Source organism: Bactrocera tryoni, chromosome 3 (genome assembly GCF_016617805.1).
Source record: "Bactrocera tryoni isolate S06 chromosome 3, CSIRO_BtryS06_freeze2, whole genome shotgun sequence".
Lineage (NCBI taxonomy): Eukaryota > Metazoa > Arthropoda > Insecta > Diptera > Tephritidae > Bactrocera > Bactrocera tryoni.
This window is the reverse complement of record NC_052501.1, coordinates 60,089,317-60,110,364: the sequence shown is the minus strand read 5'-3', so window position 1 is coordinate 60,110,364 and position 21,048 is coordinate 60,089,317. Positions and strand designations below refer to the sequence as shown.

General features: G+C 36.5%; 1 protein-coding gene across 1 annotated transcript in view; it reads right to left on the bottom strand.

Annotated features, from left to right (window-relative positions):
- Positions 1-534: 534 nt before the first annotated feature.
- LOC120770891 (protein flightless-1) overlaps positions 535-21,048 on the bottom strand; it is a 33,663-nt gene continuing 13,149 nt past the window's right edge. The window contains exons 3-6 of the mRNA XM_040098552.1: positions 2,855-3,196; positions 1,717-2,797; positions 1,230-1,659; positions 535-851 (exon numbers count right to left, since the gene is read on the bottom strand). Coding sequence (XP_039954486.1) covers positions 717-851; positions 1,230-1,659; positions 1,717-2,797; positions 2,855-3,196 — 1,988 coding nt within the window. The 3' untranslated portion in view covers positions 535-716. The remainder of the gene's footprint in view (positions 852-1,229; positions 1,660-1,716; positions 2,798-2,854; positions 3,197-21,048) is intronic.

Below are 21,048 nucleotides of genomic sequence, written 5' to 3'. Positions count from 1 at the left end.
CCACGATTGAATTCGTTGTACCAGTTTTTCACAGTGCTTTAGGATGGTGCTTCATAGCCAAACAAAGATTTTAGTTGATCGATGCACTCTTGTCGCGATAATTCACGTCGAAAGTTCTGAAAAATGATCGCACGAAAATGTTCACGAGTTAATTCCATTTTTTGGCCGAGATGAATTTTTTAATTCCCTGTAAATAAAACAATTCACGATTAAATGACAAAACGTTCTGACACTTAGTGTTGCCTAGGCCAGAAATATATGTATATAGCAGCCTCCGTATCTCTATTACGGGTTTCAGGTCCACTCAGTTGAATTGTAGTTAAAGCAATTCAACTTCATATCAACCTTTCGAACCTGCGGAATTTCAAAACTTCAATCAAAACGTCGATTATTCAATGAACATCAACGTGTGGGAATGGTTGGCTCGCAAAATTTACTAACCTGGCTGGGCACATTTCAGAAAAGAGGAATTAATTTAGAACAATAAAAATGCAGATTAGTCTCACTCGTTTACAAATTAAAATAAAGGACATATTCTTTGAATGAATTCCATATCATTTTAATTAGTAGTAATTACAAAACTAAAATATGTGAAAACATATTACATCTAATTTTCATTTCTCCATTGGTTTCGACTTATATGACATATGAATACAACGTACATATAGAATTAATAATAATGGTTCGTCACTTGTACCTGTAATGTACTGAATCGATTACTCTGGAGGAGATTTATGACTGCTCCATCCATGAAAACATTTTGTAAAACGTTTAGACTCCTTATTTTTTAAAGTGAGGAAAAGCTTTCGTGACCTTTCAGGTTGTTTTATGCGTAAGTGTTGTATGTAAACCTAAAACAAAATTATTATATTACAATTTTTTTAGCATGTTTAAAGAAATTTGTATATACAACGATTTTAACGAAAACCTTATACCGAATGGAAGCTAACTTAATAAATAAAAAATGCACTATAAATACAATCCTTACTTAAGACACGGTAGCTAAACCGTGTGTAGCATCACTTTGAGAAGCCGCATCAAAATCTTTTATTAAGTGCGTCTGTTCACCGAAAAAATGAGAAACATATTTATGGTATGAGGTATTTCTATTAGAAAATCTAAATAAGCTGACACGTATGGTGTTTCATAATTCGCATTATCTCGACCTATACGGAACCATCCTTACAAATTATATCTCGAATGATTTTGTATAGGGTTTGAAATCTTACCTGCGCTGATTTATACGCCAATTTTATTTCCACTTCACTACATTTGGATCCAAGCCATAAGAATACTTGCTCACCATTATCCAATATCATTATGTCATCATCTGCCAAATCATCTTGACAGAAGTCAGTACATTTTTCTGCAACTGTGAAATAACCTTTCTCATTGGAACATCGGAAAAGTCGAGTATAATTCATGAAATCAGCATTTGTTTCGTAAGCTTTGCGTCCACCCAAAGCAACCCAGAAGAAATTCTCTGGCTCTTCCCCTTCGTTTAAAATCTGTAAACTAACCCATGGATTATTAAACATTTTCTCAGCGATTTCTTGGATAAGCTTTGCTTCCTCTGGTGCTGACTTTGAACCCAACCAAACATAAACTATACCCGATTGCGCTTCATCTTTGATGTCAAAAGGTACGTATAAAATATAACTGCAAAAAATCTTAGCATTAGTTTGTTTACTATAATTAGTCGTAATAAAAATATACCAAAAGGCTGAATTTAAATTTGTTGCATCAGGCTGAATTTGAATGAGACGAGTACACAATGCTCCACCATTTGATCGTAAATGAAAGAACTCAACAACAGGTTTTATATTAGAATCTTTCGATTTATCCTTTCGCTTCCCGATATGAATTATGAACTTGCGTTTAAAATGAGCCATGAATTTCAAATTTTCTTGTTGTTGATGAATGCGTACTACTTCTAATTCTTCTCCAAACATTGCCTTGAATTTTTTTTGTAGAGTAAACGTAAATGTCAACCAGCCCATATTGCTGGCATTTCGCCCCTGCCAAAAATAAACTACGCATTGGATTTCATCGTCAGATGGTTTAATTGGGTCCACTTCGAGGTCTTCTTCGTCAACGGGTATACAATAGCGGCACAAAAATACGTAACACTCTCCCATATAGAAATTTCCCAACTCTTCTTCTGGCAATCGTACAAATTTTTTTCCTTCCAATACGAAGGCTTCCATTGCTTCAAGGTCATAGTTCCAATCTTCCTCCAGTTGCTCAGCCTCATTAAGCGGCATTGCATTTTGGCGAGGCATAAAAAGAGCGGCTAAATCAGCACGAGTCTCTTGCTTACGAGCCCATTTGGTCAAATCTGCTCCAGTTTTAGCAACAGATTTAGCAGTTCTTGTGAAATCAACTGCCATAACTTCATCCCATCCAACAAATTTTGATTTAAATATTTGAGTCTCTGTTTCTTCCTGCAACCGAGTGATCAATGCGAAAGAAGGGCGATTTATCATATGAAAAAGTTCTCGTGATAACTTTATTGCCGCTGCTCGCACCAGTCGAGTCGATTTTTTTCCAAACCACACAAACAAATCTGTATAACTGTCTAATATGTAAACATTTTTGCTATTCAAAAAAGTATGAACCAATTTTTGATTTGCCAATTCCACTTGGGGTAGCTCCAAATAGCCCATGCCGAGTTGAACCTGATATAGACGAGGAATAACCGGCTCAAAACTATCCGGAACATGCTGGTGAATTTTTTTCTCTGATTTGTCTTGTGAATCAATGCCAAGGTTTTTCCAAAAGTCGTCGCTTTCTTCTCCTGCAAATTAGATGACAAATAAATAAAAAATAATTTTAATGCATTTTTGTTACTTGCCCTGCGCTTCTACGATGATGTCACATTTATTTTTTCTCTCGGTTTTATTAATTTTTTCTGCCATTAGCCGCGTTTTAGAATTTAATGTATTTTTTGATGCGCAACCAAGCCAAATATATAATTTGATACCACAGTCCAACATAAAAACAAATCGAGAATCAAGGGCGTCAAAATTTAATGCTACGGGCTCTAAATGAATGGATGAACCAGCCGCATGCACACGATATAAACGTTTGGTGTATAACATATCTTCAACTGTGTAAAAACCTGTTGCTGTACGGCCTCCCTCAATATATGTAACTTCAGTATCAAATAGTCCCAAAAATTCCTCAGATTCATCATCTATTAAGAAAATATAATCAAAAACTCAATGATATAATATCAAATCCGCTCGTTTTGAAGGTAAATTTAATAATTATACAAACTTACAATGCTTACCATTAAGATTTGTTTAACAAATATGAACTTAAAAAGAACTAATTAAAACATATAAAAACATGAGTCCAATGAATGAGTGAGCATGAAAATAAAGACACCCATTGTGTTCAAATATCATTGAACATGCTTACTTATCAGCAAAGCCGAAATTCTACTAAATATAAATATCTATTTATATATTAAGGGGGTATTCTGGTCTAGAAATTTAAAAAAATCGATTTTTTTTTATATATTCAAAGTTTAACTATTCAAGAATATGTGTACAAGAGGATTTTTCAAAATTCAAATTATTTTCGGAGATATAGGCATTTTTCTGACCCGGCATCCAAACTGGTTCGGCCGGAACTAATCGAACAAAAGACTTTACGCGAAATTTTAAACGCGTTTTTCTCAAAACTGACTTTTTCGGAACGATACCCACGATTTCTCAGGTTCTACTGGACCGATTCACTTGAAATTTGTATAGAGTCTTCTTTATAGGCTTGTCTATGGTTGGAACTAGCCCCATCCCCAAATTTTTATTTTTATTATATAAAAAAAATTCGAAATAGTCAGAAAAAGTGATCCAAAAAAACTTTTTTTTTCAGGCAGTCGCCATTTTTTGAAAAAAAAAAATGTTTCCCACTTTTTCCGTAGTTCCGGTCTTTGCGACATTATCTTTTTTTATACCCTGAACAGGGTATATTAAGTTTGTCACGATGTTTGTAACACCCAGAAAGAAGCGTCGAAGACCCTATAAAGTATATATATATATGATCAGTATGTTGAGCTGAGTCGATTTAACCATGTCCGTCCGTCCGTCTGTATATATACGAACTAGTCCCTCAGTTTTTAAGATATCCTTTTGAAATTTTGCAAACGTCATTTTCTCTTCAAGAAGCTGCTCATTTGTCGGAACGGCCGCTATCGGACCACTATAACATATAGCTGCCATATAAACTGAACGATCGGAATCAAGTTCTTGTATGGAAAACTTTCACATTTGACAATGTATCTTCACCAAATTTGGTACAGATTATTTTCTAAGGCAAGAATGTAATCTCCGAAGAAATTGGTCAGATCGGTTAACTATAGCATATAGCTACCATACAAACTGAACGATCGGAATCAAGTTCTTGTATGGAAAACTTTCACATTTGACAATGTATCTTCACCAAATTTGGCATAGATTATTTTCTAAAGCAACAATGTAATCTCCGAAAAAATTGTTCCGATCGGATTACTATAGCATATAGCTTCCATACAAACTGAGCACATAATTACTAAAAGAAATGCACATGTGAAGGGTATATTAGCTTCGGTGCCGCTGAAGTTAACGTTTTTTCTTAATTTTTTTTTGGTTTCAGATAACTAGGAGGGTTGAAATCATGAATATGGTCACGTGGAAATTGTTAGAGACCCCCCACTTCGTCAGCTCATAATTTTTGAAATTTTTTACTTTTTTTAGTTTTTAATTTTTTTCTGTACTCTTCTAAAATTAACAAATAACTAAGAAAAAAATGGATAGTAAAAATATTAATTGCCTTTTTTTACGACACTTTAAAAATTACCTGAAATTCATGCTTCTAGACCAGAATACCCCCTTAATATACATACATACATACATATGTACATATGTATATACATGCAATGCACATCTAATGGTCATAAAAATGCATGGGTACACAAGTCATAAATTTACAGAAGAGATAACATCACAGACACACGCACATAGTATGTATTAAATTGTACACTTGAAAACAACCCCATATCAAGCAGCAATAAGCAATATGCTGCAATACATACAAACATACACACATACTCATATATTTAGTTATTTAAGATAGTTTTAAAATTTGTATATAAGCAAGGAAAATACTAAATAAAAATTAGAATATTAGAATAGAATTAGAAAATATTACACTAAGAACTCTGTAACATTAGTTTTCCAATATTTTTATCCTTTTGTGAAACAAGCCTTTCGTACTTTTTTTATTTTATATATATTACGATTGAATTAATTATAATGGAATCTAGAGACTTCAACTTTAAATAGGTTTAATAACGTAAAACACAAAATGTAATTCCTAACGTCGCTATATTCACCACGGATATGGTTATACATAGATAAAATGATCCGAAACTCCTGTCTTTGCTAGTTCAAAGAGGTCATGATCAGATGACAAGGAACAATTCAGTGGATATACATTTTCGCTGAAGATATGTCTCGTTCTAGACGACCCTCGACCCCTTCAAATGATAAAAATATTAAAAGAGTGAAGGATATGGTGCTTGAAAATCTTCCGGTAAGTGTTAGAGATGACAAGAGAGCTCGATATTCCATATTTATGGAGGGCATTATAGCTACCCATGAGACATGGGTATATGAGTTTGACATATAAACAAGTCAACAATCATCGAAATGGAGTGAAAAAAACGAAGCCAAAGCCGCTCAAAATTCAAGGTCATCTTATTGATTTTTTTCGATATTCGTGGTTTGGTGCATCATGAATTTGTTTCGGGAGGGACAGACGGCAATAAGGAGTTCTATTTGGACGTATTGAGGAATGTGTGTGAGAACATCCGTTGGGAACGGAATTTTCACAATTTACATAAAAATTTTAGGACGCTTTAATTTTTATTTCTTTTAACTGTAAAGGATTTAGTTCGATAATTGCTGGCTTTTAGTACTACCCAAAAGAGTAGATATTCGACCTTAAAGTTCAAAAATTCGCAAAATTCGAACATTTTAAGAAGCTATTTCACCACGTTAAACCCACTTTATTCACATTTTTCTCTTCAAATTAATTAAATTACACTATAATCTTTTAAATAAATCCACATTTTACACTACATTTTACATTTTACAGGTTTTTTATTTAAAAAATCTTTATTTTAAAAATTACATTTTACACTCATTTGAACCTCATTTGTTTACCAAAAATTACGAAGAAATGGAACGCTGCCATGTGATGACAAGGCAATTCGCTGAAATTCCTCTTTTTCGCAAAAATTCCTCTATTCATGCATATGGATATTTTCTTTTTTAAATTTATTAAACAAATAAGTAATATTATATACATGTATTAGTAATATTATATATACATATGTATAAGTAATATTATATAATAATGTTACGTAATAAAGTGTAAGGTTACAGTACAGTACGAAAACTCAAATTTTGTTTCAATATGAGTGCATGATAACCGTAAAATATAACTACTTTATATCCAAAACTCATATTTTAAATCTATACAAATAAAAATGAATCGCCAAAATGTATGTACGCTCATAACTCAAGAACGCCTGGACCAATTTGGCCAATTCTTTTTCTTAAATGTTCGTTGAAGTTCAAAGATGGTTTTACGGCGAGAAAAAATCTAATAATTTCCGGAAAACCCCTAAAAACAGCCTTTTTCTTTTCCCCATACAAACGTTACATATGTACATACATACATACATATGTACATATATAAAAACGAATGTTTGTTTGTTAGTAACACTAAGAGAACTGTTGATGAAATTTTTAAAGGTTGTTTGTTGTGGATCGGGAAAGGTTTAGAAACAAATACCTTATACTTTTCATGAGGGAAGTCGGAAAATTGGAAAATTCCAAAAATTAACATTTTTCATACACATGTTTTTCAATTTTTGTTTATTTTGTTTTTCAATATTTTGATTTGTAAATTATTTCAATCGTTCAATTGCGGTCGCTTGCTTTTTTATTCCGGCTATCCAAAGGAAAAGTTATTGAAAATTATTCAGTGAAAACTTTATGTGTGTTTCAGACGAAGTGATCAATCACTGATTGAAATTTGTTATGAAGCCACGAAGAGGTCGCGCTAATATTCGTCGGCGTTCTTTTTGCCATCAACGTATGGCAGCCCAAAGGAGGGCAAGAAGTACTCCCAAAATGCGATGACATATGTACGTGCGGAATTATGGATCGCGGTCAATCAGCTAGCGATCGTAACGATATCACAGCACAACTTTTTAAACAAAAGCTGCGATGTTTGACGGTCTTTATCTTGAAGCAACCTATGGTATATATGGTGCTGTTAGATGCTGAATGTATTCTGTTGCGTGTTGCCGCACGCACACATTCTTCTTTGGATGCGGATGGTGATTACACCAGATCAAATTGATGAAATCATTTCTGCGGAAATTCCTGATTCAGAGTTAGATCCAGAATTATACGAAGTGGTGAAAACCAATACGTTTGGTTCATGGACTTTGGGGAACCCATACAATCCCACTTTGGTCGGTAATGTCTGACAATAAATGCACGAAACACTACTCATGTGCTTTTCTTTCGGAAACGGAAATGGGAAATGATGGATATTCACTGTATCGGCGTCGCTCACCAGACGACAATGGCAAAACATTTAGCATGTAGAGGCGTGAATATCGACGTTAACAACACAACGAAGTTGAAAACATATGGATCGTACCATATTCGCCACTTTTGTCTAATTCACATTCAAAACTCATGTGAATGTTGAATATTGTAGATTGGTGAAATCGATCAAATACGTTTGCAAGTACGTCACCAAAGAAAGCAACATAGCGGTTATTGACCTTGAACGATATGAGATCAGCAGTATCAAATGGGTCGACATGTGAACCGCAATAAAGCGCTTTGTAGGATATTTACTTTTGCAATTCATGAAAGTTTTCCGACTGTTGTGAGTCACGCGGTTCAACTTCATTTAAGTCATTGCGTATTGTGAATGGTACAGTGTGTGCAACTTTTTGAAAAGCATGCCAGCAGTTGCATTTGCTGGAACATGATAATCACTGGAAACAGACGAAGGACAATGCAATAGTTACTTCGCATGCCACTGAAGTTCGCATAGTTTTCGCGAAGATCATTTCGACATATCAGCCTTCAAATTCCCGAATGCCGATGACATTTTACATTGTATTCGCTAAGAATTGGCAAATTTCGGTTGATACTTCCAGTGGTTTGATATCAATTTCACCTCCCTTTTGTCAATTCACTTCAACGAAAGATAAACTCATCACGAATGCTTATCCGCACATTGGCAAAATTATCGTAACTGCAAATGTTTGAGTGCACGCGCAATTTTAGTTGCCAAAAATACCGGTGTTAATGACTTAAACTGGAAGATTCAAAGTCAAATTTCGGGAGGTTTGCGCTCATATAAATCGATCGATCGTCTTGACAAGAAATAAGAAACCGTAAATTATCCAGTGGAATTTCCAAATTCTTTGGAAAGCCTTGGTATGCCCCAGCATCATTTGCGTCTCAAAGTTGGATCTGTCATTATTATGTTTCACAATCTTCATACGCCGAAACTGTGTAATGGAACCCGACTGATTATGACGCAGTTATCGAATACAAGGGACAGCCATTTCATTTCAAACGTATTCAATTTCCAGGGAAAATTGGCCAGATATACGTGGCGTGTTGACGAGTTGGAAACCCATCTTCTTTGTATATTTACGCACCAGAACAGAAATCAAAAAAATTATGTTTATTAAGCTGCGCTACATTAAAAAAATGTAGAAAAAACAAAATTAAATTTGCAAAATTTTCAACTTTAAATGCAAATATCTCGAAAACTATAAGTTTGCGGCGGCAATAATTATATATATTCTTAATCTGGAGCATCAGCACTATCCAACCATACCGCTTTTAACCCTGAAATCGTGGGATGGTATACTAAAGTTTCCCCCCAATCTGTCAGCAGGTCAGCATGAACAATTGTTTTATGAAATGCTAACCACTGGTCCAAATGTGTACTCTTGATGATTTGTATAACATAGAGCTGTATGAAATGTAATTTTTAAATGGACTTTTAATAAAAATTGAGTTACATTTATTTTTTATAACTACATACAAATATTAAAATGCATTTATATTTATCTCTTTTAACCGCAAGGGATTTAGTTCAAATACTATTTTAGCGCGCAACAACCCTAATTTTATAAAATGTTTAATCTTAAAGAATGTACATTAAAATACAACTCTAAGGATTTATTAAATTTTGATTGTACATTAAAATGCAACCATGTAGATGTATGCCCCACTATTAGCCTGTGCTAGCTCACCTGCGGCTTACCCTTTTGCGTTGGCTCATCCCCTTTTAATTCGCTGGCGTAGTGGTACATACACCTACAAGGAGCACAATTATTTTAGCAAACGATCGTACGATCGAATTATTGAAGTTTAATAAAGTACGAATCGGCTTAAAATAAGTGTTTTACTTTGCCACCCGCCAACATTCTAATTTTCATTTTGTGCAATTTTGCGCTTAAAATTAATTTGCATTGCGGAGTGCCATTTGCTAAGCCTTAAGGGGGAAACGTCTTTCACATCTTTGGTTAATGGAGATGGGTGCAGTGCTGCCGCACAACATAACCCCTTCTCTCCTGCACGCAACTATTTCGGGCAACCACATGGAGGTTTTGCGCTCATCAACGAGAGTACATGGAGGCAGGTTCAGAATAGTTCTGACGTGAGTATAAACCCATCACATATAGCGTCTAGAAAGGCGATAAGCAAGGATTTGCCACCCTTGTCCGGAAGGCCAGAAGAATGGCCATTATTTATAACAAACTATGAACAGTCAACAGAACGCTGCGCGTTTTCTGAACAAGAAAACTTAATACGATTACAAAAATCACTGCGCGGTGCCGCTCTTAAAAATGTTCGAGGAAAATTGATGATGCCATCTACAGTTCATCTAGCCATCGAAACTCTTCGTATGCTTTTCGGGAGGCCAGACGTTATACATAACACCCTACAACGGAAATTGAGACAGCAGTGAGGACCGATCGGCTGAATACCCTTATCGATCTCGCGTTAGGTGTACAAAATTATAGAGCAACCATGGAAGCATTAGGCCTGAACGACTATCTCAACGACCTATGCTTATCAATGAGTTGCTGAGTAAACTTCCTGGGGATATGAAATTAGATTGGGGTCGTCGTCGAATGACCATCTCAAGGGTAGATGTCGAGGCCTTTGCTGAATGGTTATTTGCGCTGGCATCATGTGCAAGCCAGGTAACGCCACTTCATGAAAGCAACGGTAACGCTGCGGAAGAAAAGTTGTTTGGAAAGAGCAATAGGCAAAGAGTTTTCGTGCACGACGAAATACCAAAAGAGCCTGGCCCAACGAAAACGCGTAAAGAGGAAACTAAACATTCCATAGCTTGTGCTCTGTGCGACAAAGAGCACAATCTTGCCGATTGTCCAAACTTCCTAGCAAAGAGCCGAAATGAACGTTGGCAGTTAATCAAGGACAAAAGGCTATGCATTCGATGCTTTAAGTCCCACATGGTTAGACGCTGCACCTCTAAGCAAGTTTGCGGAGTAGATGGATGTAGAATGGTGCACAACCCACTACTACATAGCCAAAATGCTGCAGCTAAGACTAGTCGGGTAAATGCAATCATCAACGCAAGTTTAGGAGAGCCATTTTTCGTTACATTCCGGTAATATTGTATGGTTCTAAAGCCACAGTGGAGATATTTGCGTTGATTGATGAGGGAGCATCATGCACATTGATGGACAGTAAATTGGCTGAGCATCTAGGTCTCGACGGCCCTGGTGAAGACTTGTGCTTGAGATGGACGGGCGACATAACACAGCAGGAGGTAAACTCAAAGGTTTTAAGCTGTGAAATATCTGCAAGAGAGAGAAACTCTAGACGATATCGTATGCACAATATTCGAACAATCACTGACCTCGAGTTACCGCAACAAACTCTCAACGCAGACACTTTAAATGAGCACAAACACCTGAAGTCACTGCCTATTCTACCATACACCGACTGCAAAGCGCGATTATTAATAGGCTTGGTCAACACGGCTAAACTTTGCGTACCTGTGGAGGTGAGTCAAGCTGAAGTTGATGAACTAATAGCTGCGCGTTGCAAAATAGGTTGGTCAGGATAAGTCGGCTTATCAGCCAGACGAAAATATGCTCCACGCTTTCAGCTGTAATAAATATGATCAGCTTCATAACTTAATGAAAGCCTATTTCTCTATCGATTCAGTTGGTATTAATCCTGTTCTCAAACCGCTTAGATCAAAACCAGACGAGCGTGCATACCACATAATGGAAAAAACTGTCTTGTATGATGCCATTGTTAAGAAATGGGAAACGGGCCTCTTGTGGAAATATGACCACATTGACTTGCCCGACTCATATCGAATGGCATATAACAGGTCCAATGTCTGGAAAAGAAGATGGAAAAGAGCCCCTATCTGAAGCAGTATCTTGTTGGGAAGTTAAATGACTATCTCGAAAAGGGTTACATAAGAAAAGTAAATGTCGAGGAAATATCAAAATGAGGCAAATCTTGGTTTATTCCAATATTCACAATTGAGAACATTAACAAAAACAAATTGAGAATCGTATGGGATGCAGCAGCTAAGGTGAGTGGCACCAGTCTGAACGACGTATTATTGAAAGGACCCGATCTTCTAAGATCGTTGGTAGGTGTCTTATTGAGGTTTCGTGAACGACCAGTGGCTATCTGCGGAGATATTCGTGAAATGTTTCACCAAATTAGGGTGAGAGCGGAAGATGAAGTAGCACAGCAGTTCCTGTGGCGAAACGGCGAAAGTAGCAGACGTCCCGATGTATTCGCTATGACCGTTATGACATTTGGGGCATCGTGTTCCCCATCTTTGGTAAACTACATAAAAGATAAGAACGCTCTACGTTTCCAGAAGATACTACCAAATGCTGTGGCAACAATTGTCGAAAACACGTTTGTGGACGATTGGTTGCATAGTATGGATGATGAGGAAGAAATGACTCGACTCACTACAGACGTCCGCTTCATCCATTGTGAAGGCGGGTTCGAGATGCGAAACTGGTTGTCGAATTCTAAACGAGTTCTGCAAGCGCTCTCAAATACGGTGGCAGTGGCTGCGAAAGCTACGCTGCATTGATAAAATCCGAATTCCAAGGAGCTACACTTTCGCAAATCGCAGCAGCGACAACCAACTTCATATCTTCGTTGATGCTAGCATATCAGCATATGCGGCTGTGGCCTTTCTACGTTCAAGTATGGGCGACAGAGTTCATTGATGTCTCGTTGCCTCCAAGACACGAGTTACTCCGTTAAAACGACTATCGGTGCCGAGCTAATGGCAGCCATCGTAGGACTTCGTCTTGCTAAGTTCATAGGAAAGGAACTCTCAATACAAATTAACCGCTGGATCTTCTGGTGCGATTCGAAGGATGTACTATATTGGATTAAGTCCGACGCCAGAAAATTCAACCAGTTTGTAGCTGTGCGGATTGGCGAAATTCTGAAGGATTCACAATCAACGAGTGGGGGTGGGTACCAACGAAGGATAACGTAGCTGACGACGGTACAAAATGGCACAATAATATGGAATTTAATAGCTCTGGGAGATGGTTTACGGGTCCTGAATTCCTAAGTCTATCAGAAACTCCCTGGCTAACATCCGAATTCAGAGAGCCACAAACCCTCACAGAAACTATACAAGACGTAACAATTGATTCTTCAAAAGATATTGGTGATACGCAACCGGATCCTACAAGGTTTAGTAAGTGGGAAAAATTGCGCGCTGTACAGATGTGTGTTCTTCGCTTTCTCCGTTTGACTATGAAGAACACCGCGAGAAACCCAGTTACTCAGACAATTCTTTCCGATAGCACCTGTACAAGTGCCGAACTACTTCTCTTCCGCAAGTGCCAGGAAGAATGCTATGGCGCGGAATTTGATCAAATAAGAAAAGGCGCGGTAAGTCCAAAAAGCTCAATCTACAAATTTTCTCCATTTATAGACATGCTCGGACTGCTACACGTAAAGGGTCGGATCGAAGAAGCAAGAGGAGTGACAATAGATCTCAAACAACCGATTATACTTCCACGTAACAATATTGTGACTCATCTGATCACAGATTTCTATCATCGAAAGTTCCATCACCACCATAACGAGATAGTGGTAAATGAGATGCGACAGCGATTCTGCATTAATGGTCTACGAGCTTTGGTGTGGATTATATCAAAAGTATGTCAACAATGTCGTAGTCGGAGAGCCACACCGAACCCACAAGAAATGGGAAAGTTGCCAATAGAGCGCCATGCGTCATTCACTGATCCCTTCGCTTATACAGGAGTGGACTATTTCGGACCCTTCGACGTGATGATTGGCAGAAGGCATGAGAAGCGTTGGGGAGTTGTTTTTACCTGCAGGACCATACGTGCTGTACATATTGAGATTTCTTCATCACTATCTACTGACTCATTCCTCCTTGTTCTGAAATTATTTATATCACGACGAGGAGTTCCACGTCGAATCTTCTCTGACAACGGCACTAATTTCAGAGGCGCTAGCCGTATTCTGGCAGATGAAATTGAGAAAATATCATCTGGCACACTAATGGAAAAATACCCCGAAATTGAGTGGACTTTCATACCACCAGCATCACCACATATTGGCGGAGTGTGGGAGCGCATGGTACGATCTATAAAGTCAGTATTGATGGACATATTACCAAAAGAAGGTCTACGGGAGGAAGTACTGAGAGCAAATTTAGCCGACGTCGAAAATATTATTAACATGCGTCCTCTTACCTACGTTCCACTGGAATCTTACGATAGCGAAGCATTAACGCCAAACCATTTCCTTCTGGGAAATTCCAGTGGCATAAGAGAAACGGGTGATTGCGATATTACCAATCCGTCGCTGCTAAATAAGAGATTTCCCACATCTGTGAGTTGGCTGATCGATTCTGGATGCGATGGATTCGCAAATACTTGCCAGGCTTAACAAGACGCGCAAAATGGTTCGAAAAAACACCAGAACCTATCGCTCCAAAGGACGTCGCAATAATTGTTGATGAAAACATGAAAAGGAATATTTGGACAAAGGGAATAGTTTTGGATGTCATAAAAGGCAGCGACGGACAAATAAGAAGCGCCGTAATCAAAACTTCTAACGGCTTAATAACGCGGCCAGTAGCGCGCAACAACCCTAATTTTTTAAAATGTTTAAGCTTAAAGAATGTACATTAAAATACAACTATAAAGATTTATTAAATTTTGATTGTACATTACAATGCAACCATGTAGATGTAAGTCCCACTATTAGTCTGTGCTAGCTCACCTGCGGCTTACCCTTTTGCTTTGGCTCATCCCCTTTTAATTCGCTGGCAGAGTGGTATATACAGCACAATTATTTTAGCGAACGATCGTACGATCGAATTATTGAAGTTTAATAAAGTACGAATCGGCTTAAAATAAGTGTTTTACTTTGCCACCCGCCAACAACTACTTTATTTAAAAAAAGATGTGCAATTAATTTGTGAGTGTTTTGTGAGAAAAATAATATTATACATATATATTTACTTCTTCCCGATAGATTAAGCAATTCCCGTCATAAATTTGGTCTTGGAAATGTTAATAGTGGGTATTCTTATTTCTCTATTGTTCTACCACATTTATGGTAATTCCTTATAAGCAAAACGTGGTGGTTCACCATACCCACCAGTAACAGGAACGGGCCCGGATTCTTATCCGGACAAGGACCCGGCACCATTACTCAAAATTATGTCGCTACAACAGCAAAAAACATACCAACATTCAAATGAAGTATGTTACACGCTCTAAGTGTCGCATAGCCGAAGCGTACAAATATTGTGATGGTTTATGACTATATAGACATTTCTTAGCACAATTGCGTAAGCTTACTTCTCACGAACACTTACTGCCGTCGATAAATAAAAGCATCAGCGGCAAATTACTGTCAAATATTCTTCTTGCTTATATACTTTGTGTGGGGCATATTCAAATAAGCGCGGACAGTGGGTTAAGAAGTAACTTTTGTTAAAAATTTTATTTTGTGTGGCGACCAAAGGATTTTTAAATAAGAGACACAAATTTTGATTAAGAGCGAATTAAGAGCAACTGTTTATGTCAGTCGACATCAGTAGTGTTTGTCGAATTTTACAAAATTTTTAATGTATTTGTGTTAAATTTTGGCCAAACACTCAACAAATATAATTGAACAAGTACCGAATCTCCCTGATTAAGCTCCATGTCACTTTTACCTTTCTTCACACTGAAATATCCACTTCGGGGAAACACGCTTCGACTCAATTGAAGACATCAAAACAAATTCGACGCGAGAGCTGAAGGCTATCCCGGAAATTGTCTATAAAAATGTTTTGACGATTGGAAGAAGCGTTGGCACGTGTGCATCTCTTCAAATGGATGTTACTTTGAAGGCGAAAAATAAATTTGGATGATTAAAAAATTTTCGTTTTATTTATAAATTCCGGATACTTTCTTGACAGAATGTACCTTAGTTTATTAATATCTATTTCATATTTTATTATTTCATTGTTAGTTAAAATATTGGGTGTATACTTCCATATTTCGATGATATAACATTTTCCTAAATTTGTTCAATTTTATCTTTTAATAACTGTATTCTACTTAGTTGTCCTAAATACATATTTTGTTGAAATTCCGATTTACAAATTTACTTTTACTATCATTTTGAATAACATTTTTAAGATTTCTTATTGTATTATTAAAATAGTAGGTAATTTGCTCCCGTTAATTTTATATATTATATTGTCAGTATTTACTAAACGTCTCTGTTTTTCCTGTATGTTATCGTCGTCCATATTTCCAAATAACCATTTTGTCAAGCTACCTATACCATTTATTAAACCTCGTTTTTTCTATTTCCTTGGTTAATAATTTATTTTTAGCGTCTAAGAATTCTGGTTGTAATATTACTCTATGATTAATTTTTATTGAATTTGCATTTTCTGTTATTAGGTGTAAAATATCCTTAATTTCGTTTAAATCTTCTACTCTTTACTATTTTTTTTCTTTTCACTTGTAAATCCGTCTAACCTTGGTTCCTTCAGTTGAGTCATTACTAGAATCCATTTAGTCAAATGTGTCCACGTTATTATTAGTAGAAATATTATTGCCATCTGTAGATTTTAATTGTTTTTTAATATTACATGGATGAAGACGCTTTAATAGTTCTTTACCATATTTTGGTTCCTCTTTATGTGCTAATGTAAAAGTGAAATTGCCAGCATTAAAAATGGCCCAAGAATTAATGGAATGAGTGGAACCATTAAATCTTGGGACATATCAAAAGTCGAAGCTTTGTTTGAGTCATGTTCAGTAACACAATTCGGCATTTCAAATGACAATTTTTGTTGCTACAAAAATTGTTATACTCTTGCAATATGTTTCTGTTGGCAGTGAAAAAGTTGTTACCAATTTTCATTTGATACCGCGTATCCTTGTGATTCCAACTGATATGCCATTTCAATTCAAACGATTAAAATTAAGTTTTAAAATTGCTAACAATTAACAAAATATTTTTTGTTTGAATAAATGAATTTGATGTTAAAAGAAAATTTTATTATTATTTCACTTTATACGTATCAAAGTACGTACCGGGCCGCTAGTTCTTTATAAATCCTTCTGCCCTTTTTTCTTCATAATCTTCTCTGTTTCTATTTAACTTCGTTAACATTTTAATTTTGGCGTTTTCTATATTTTTGCTTACTACCTTATTATTGACTTATTATTAGTGTACATCTATAGGAATAAATTTTATTGTCGAATGAAACCTCTCATTGTAAATACGAATCGATATTTGTATTAATTGACATATTTTTAATAAGTTTGAACAATACCCTGAATTTCTCTTATATTGTGTTGTGAAATCTCTCTATATTTGATTTACCTGTGTTGTGTGAATTGGGTTTCGTTAAATGTAATATTATATTTTCATCATATAAATATTTTTTTATTCTGGTGGCTTTAAATTCGTTGTCTGCAATTATCTTTTTTGGTTTTCCTAACTTCGCAAAATGATCTTCTAAATTTCGAATTATAGTTACATGATTTCTGTTGTTTACGGGATCGGCGGCGGCGCCGTTTTTGAAAATTTGTTAATAGTTAAAAAAAATTAACATTTCTTATGACAAATGTGTCAATATGTATAATTTGATTTTTTTTCTATGGGTGTTTCAGTGAATTTTTCATCATTTTAGGTGTAATAGGCAAATGTAGCATTGATTAAGAACTATTTGAATCAGTTCCATTAATTTCGGATAATAAATTTTGAATTTTAATTGATTATACGTTTCTTTGGTGTCTGAGTGCACGCTTTCCCTAATGTGTTAAAATGAAATTAGCTTGACTGTTTCAATTTCAATTTCAATATCTTACGCTCGCACTGTGCTTTTAGTGAATGCCCTTTTTAAAAAATTTCTGCCATTATATCGAAATCATTTTTTACAATAAAAATAATACTTTTTCCATGTATTGTCTTAAACTCTTAGATTTTGTTATTTGTTAAAATTATTTGAGTTTTGTACTTATTCACTATTTCTTCTTTAATGTATGTTTGTGTTATCGATGCGAAAATGAGATTCGAACAAAGAGCCAACATTAAATTTTTATACTCTCGCAACAATGTTGCTAACGAGAGTATTATAGTTTTGTTCACATAACGGTTGTTTGTAAGTCCTAAAACTAAAAGAGTCAGATATAGGGTTATATATACCAAAGTGATCAGGGTGACGAGTAGAGTCGAAATCCGGATGTCTGTCTGTCCGTCCGTCCGTCTGTCCGTCCGTCCGTCCGTCTGTCCGTGCAAGCTGTAACTTGAGTAAAAATTGAGATATCATGAAGAAACTTGGTACACGTATTCCTTGGCTCCATAAGAAGGTTAAGTTCGAAGATGGGCAAAATCGGCCCACTGCCACGCCCACAAAATGGCGGAAACCGAAAACCTATAAAGTGTCATAACTAAGCCATAAATAAAGATATTAAAGTGAAATTTGGCACAAAGGATCGCATTAGGGAGGGCATATTTGGACGCAATTGTTTTGGAAAAGTGGGCGTGGCCCCGCCCCTACTAAGTTTTTTTGTACATATCTCGGAAACTACTATAGCTATGTCAACCAAAGTCTACAGAGTCGTTTCCTTCAGGCATTTCCATGTACAGTTCAAAAATGGAAGAAATCGGATAATAACCACGCCCACCTCCCATACAAAGGTTATGTTCAAAATCACTAAAAGTGCGATAACCGACTAACAAAAACGTCAGAAACACTAAATTTTACGGAAGAAGTGGCAGAAGGAAGCTGCACCCAGGCTTTTTTTAAAATTGAAAATGGGCGTGGCGCCGCCCACTTATGGACCAAGAACCATATCTCAGGAGCTACTAGACCGATTTCAATGAAATTCGGTATATAATATTTTCTTAACACCCTGATGACATGTACGAAATATGGGTGAAATCGGTTCGCAACCACGCCTTCTTCCAATATAAAGCTATTTTGAATTCCATCTGATGCCTTCTCTGTATAATACGAGTATAAACATTAGGAACCAATGATGATAGCGGAATAAAACTTTACAAAAATACGGTATTTGAAAAATATGTAAATGACGTATTATGAAATCTCGATTATCACTTTACCATGCGAGAGTATAAAATGTTCGGTGACACCCGAACTTAGCCCTTCCTTACTTGTTTTGTTTTAAAATTGGTAAAGCTTTTACCGAAAGGTTTCAATTGACGAAACAAGTTAATGGCGATGATTGCCTATCCCGTAACAGAGTGCACAAGTGGTTTCAACGTTTTCAAAGTGGTCGTGAGGATATAAATGACGATCAACATGTAAGCCAATCAAAATCCATTATCACCAGAAATTCCATCGAAATTGGGCGTGAATTCATCAAATATCAGCCGAAATCTTGATTGAAATTCATGGAAATGGAATTGAACATCTCCAAAACATCGATTTATCGCATTTTGACCGAAAATTTGGGCTTACGAAAGGTGTGTGCACGGTTTGTTCCGCGCAAATTGACTGACGACCAAAAATTGCTCAGAATCCAACGTTCGAAGGACGATTATTTGACCAAAAATCACATTTTAGCCATTAACCACTCCCCGTATTCACCTGATATGGCAATGTGCGACTTCTTCCTTTTCGGAAAAATGCATTTGCCCATGAACGGAAAGTGTTATGCAGACTGGCGGCCATACCGGCCAACGAGCTAAAACACTCGTTCGACATGCTTTTGGATCATGCAAAAAGCTGTATTAAAGCAGAAGGAGACTATTATAAAATAAATTGATTTTGCCCAAAAAACCATTTGTTGTTTTTGTATTTAAAAGTCCTGCTTACTTTGGAACGTATCTTGTATTATTAACTGAAACAATTTTTTTAACATATTTTTATTCTACTCGTACTTAAGAACTCGAAATTAAGAAATAATAATTCTATAAATTGATACCCCCATAATTTTAAAACCCATCTTTTCCTCGATATTTCGAATGTAAAAATTTAATCGGTTGATGAACAGTTAGAATTTTCTACCATAAATGTATGGCCTAAAGTAGTTAACCCTCCACATAATTGCCAAAAATTCTTTGTCAGTTGCCGAATTTCTTTCATGATTGTTTAAAGTTCTAGAGTCATTAAACACCGGATGTTGTGTGACAACACTGCTGCAACTGCATAATTGGATGCATCCGTTGTTACCGTAAAATGTTTTTCATAATGGATAACGCAAAATCGGATGTCTACTTATTAACGTTTTTAATTGTTTGAATGCTTCAATATAAAGGGTTTGTCCGGAAAGTAATAGGACTGGTCGATTTAAAAAAATTTATTGAACCAATCATAGGCGTGCAACTTTCAATAGTTGCGCAACCGGTGTGGGTGGTGCTGATAGGCAGGATGCTGTTAAAGGCATCCGAATGGCTGTACTGCCTCAAAACTACCCGGCAGAGTCGCTCAAATCGGGGGAGCTTACCGTGCTCCAGGACCTCCTCATGGAAGAGGTATTCAGAGGGAATGAATACGGGGCGTCCTTCCTTGGGGTGGAGTTTAAAGAGGGAGCCTGCTTTAGAGGCTTCCAAAAATCTATAGTTTCAAGGATTTTTTTCGAAAGGAAAGAAATGTCTGATTGAAATGAAACTTTTAGGATTTATTCTTATATATTTGAAGAGTATTCCCAATTTTTTTTATTATTATACATTAGATATTCTTCAAGTTTGAAGAAATTTACGGAGGCGCCTCGAGTGTGCAATTTCTGTGTGGCGGGCAAGATGCAGGTCGCAATTTTCATCTGAAACAAAAAAACAAAAGAAATTTTTAATTTTCAATAGTGTAATTCCTAGGTGAACCAAGAAAATTCAACAAAAAGTGAAAAATTCAACAATTTTTCGCAGATTAAAAAAAATGCATTTAAAAATCGTTAAAAAATTACTTTAAATCGTTTAAAAACCGGATTAATGTTAACTTTCTTAAGGTATTTTAGGTTCACCTAGAAGAGAATTTAATTTCAAATACAACGCATTTTGATTCGTTTCGATAGGACGTTTACCAAGCAGGAGTACCGTAAAACAGGCAGCGACTGTGGCGGCCCCGGAGGTGGAGGAAATGTAGGTGGACGAGGTCAACACAGCGGAAGCAGGGCTGGGCAGGCTATGACTGCGGCGATCCCCGACGTCACTGGTGTTAGTTCCTGCGGCCAAAGAGCAGAGCTACCCTCCACGCAGGAACTCCTCGATGGGCTAGGAGACCCACTGAATGGCAGCGCGATTGACGACGGGGATGAGGATCTGCCCCTCCTCGAAACACTATTGTAGCGGCCATCAACAGGGAAGTCGCCCAGGTGAACCTGCATCACGCGGCGGCAGCTTCAGCTGTCATAACGAGCAGGTTCACAGCGGATAAACTGGGTATCCTGCTGATCCAAGAGCC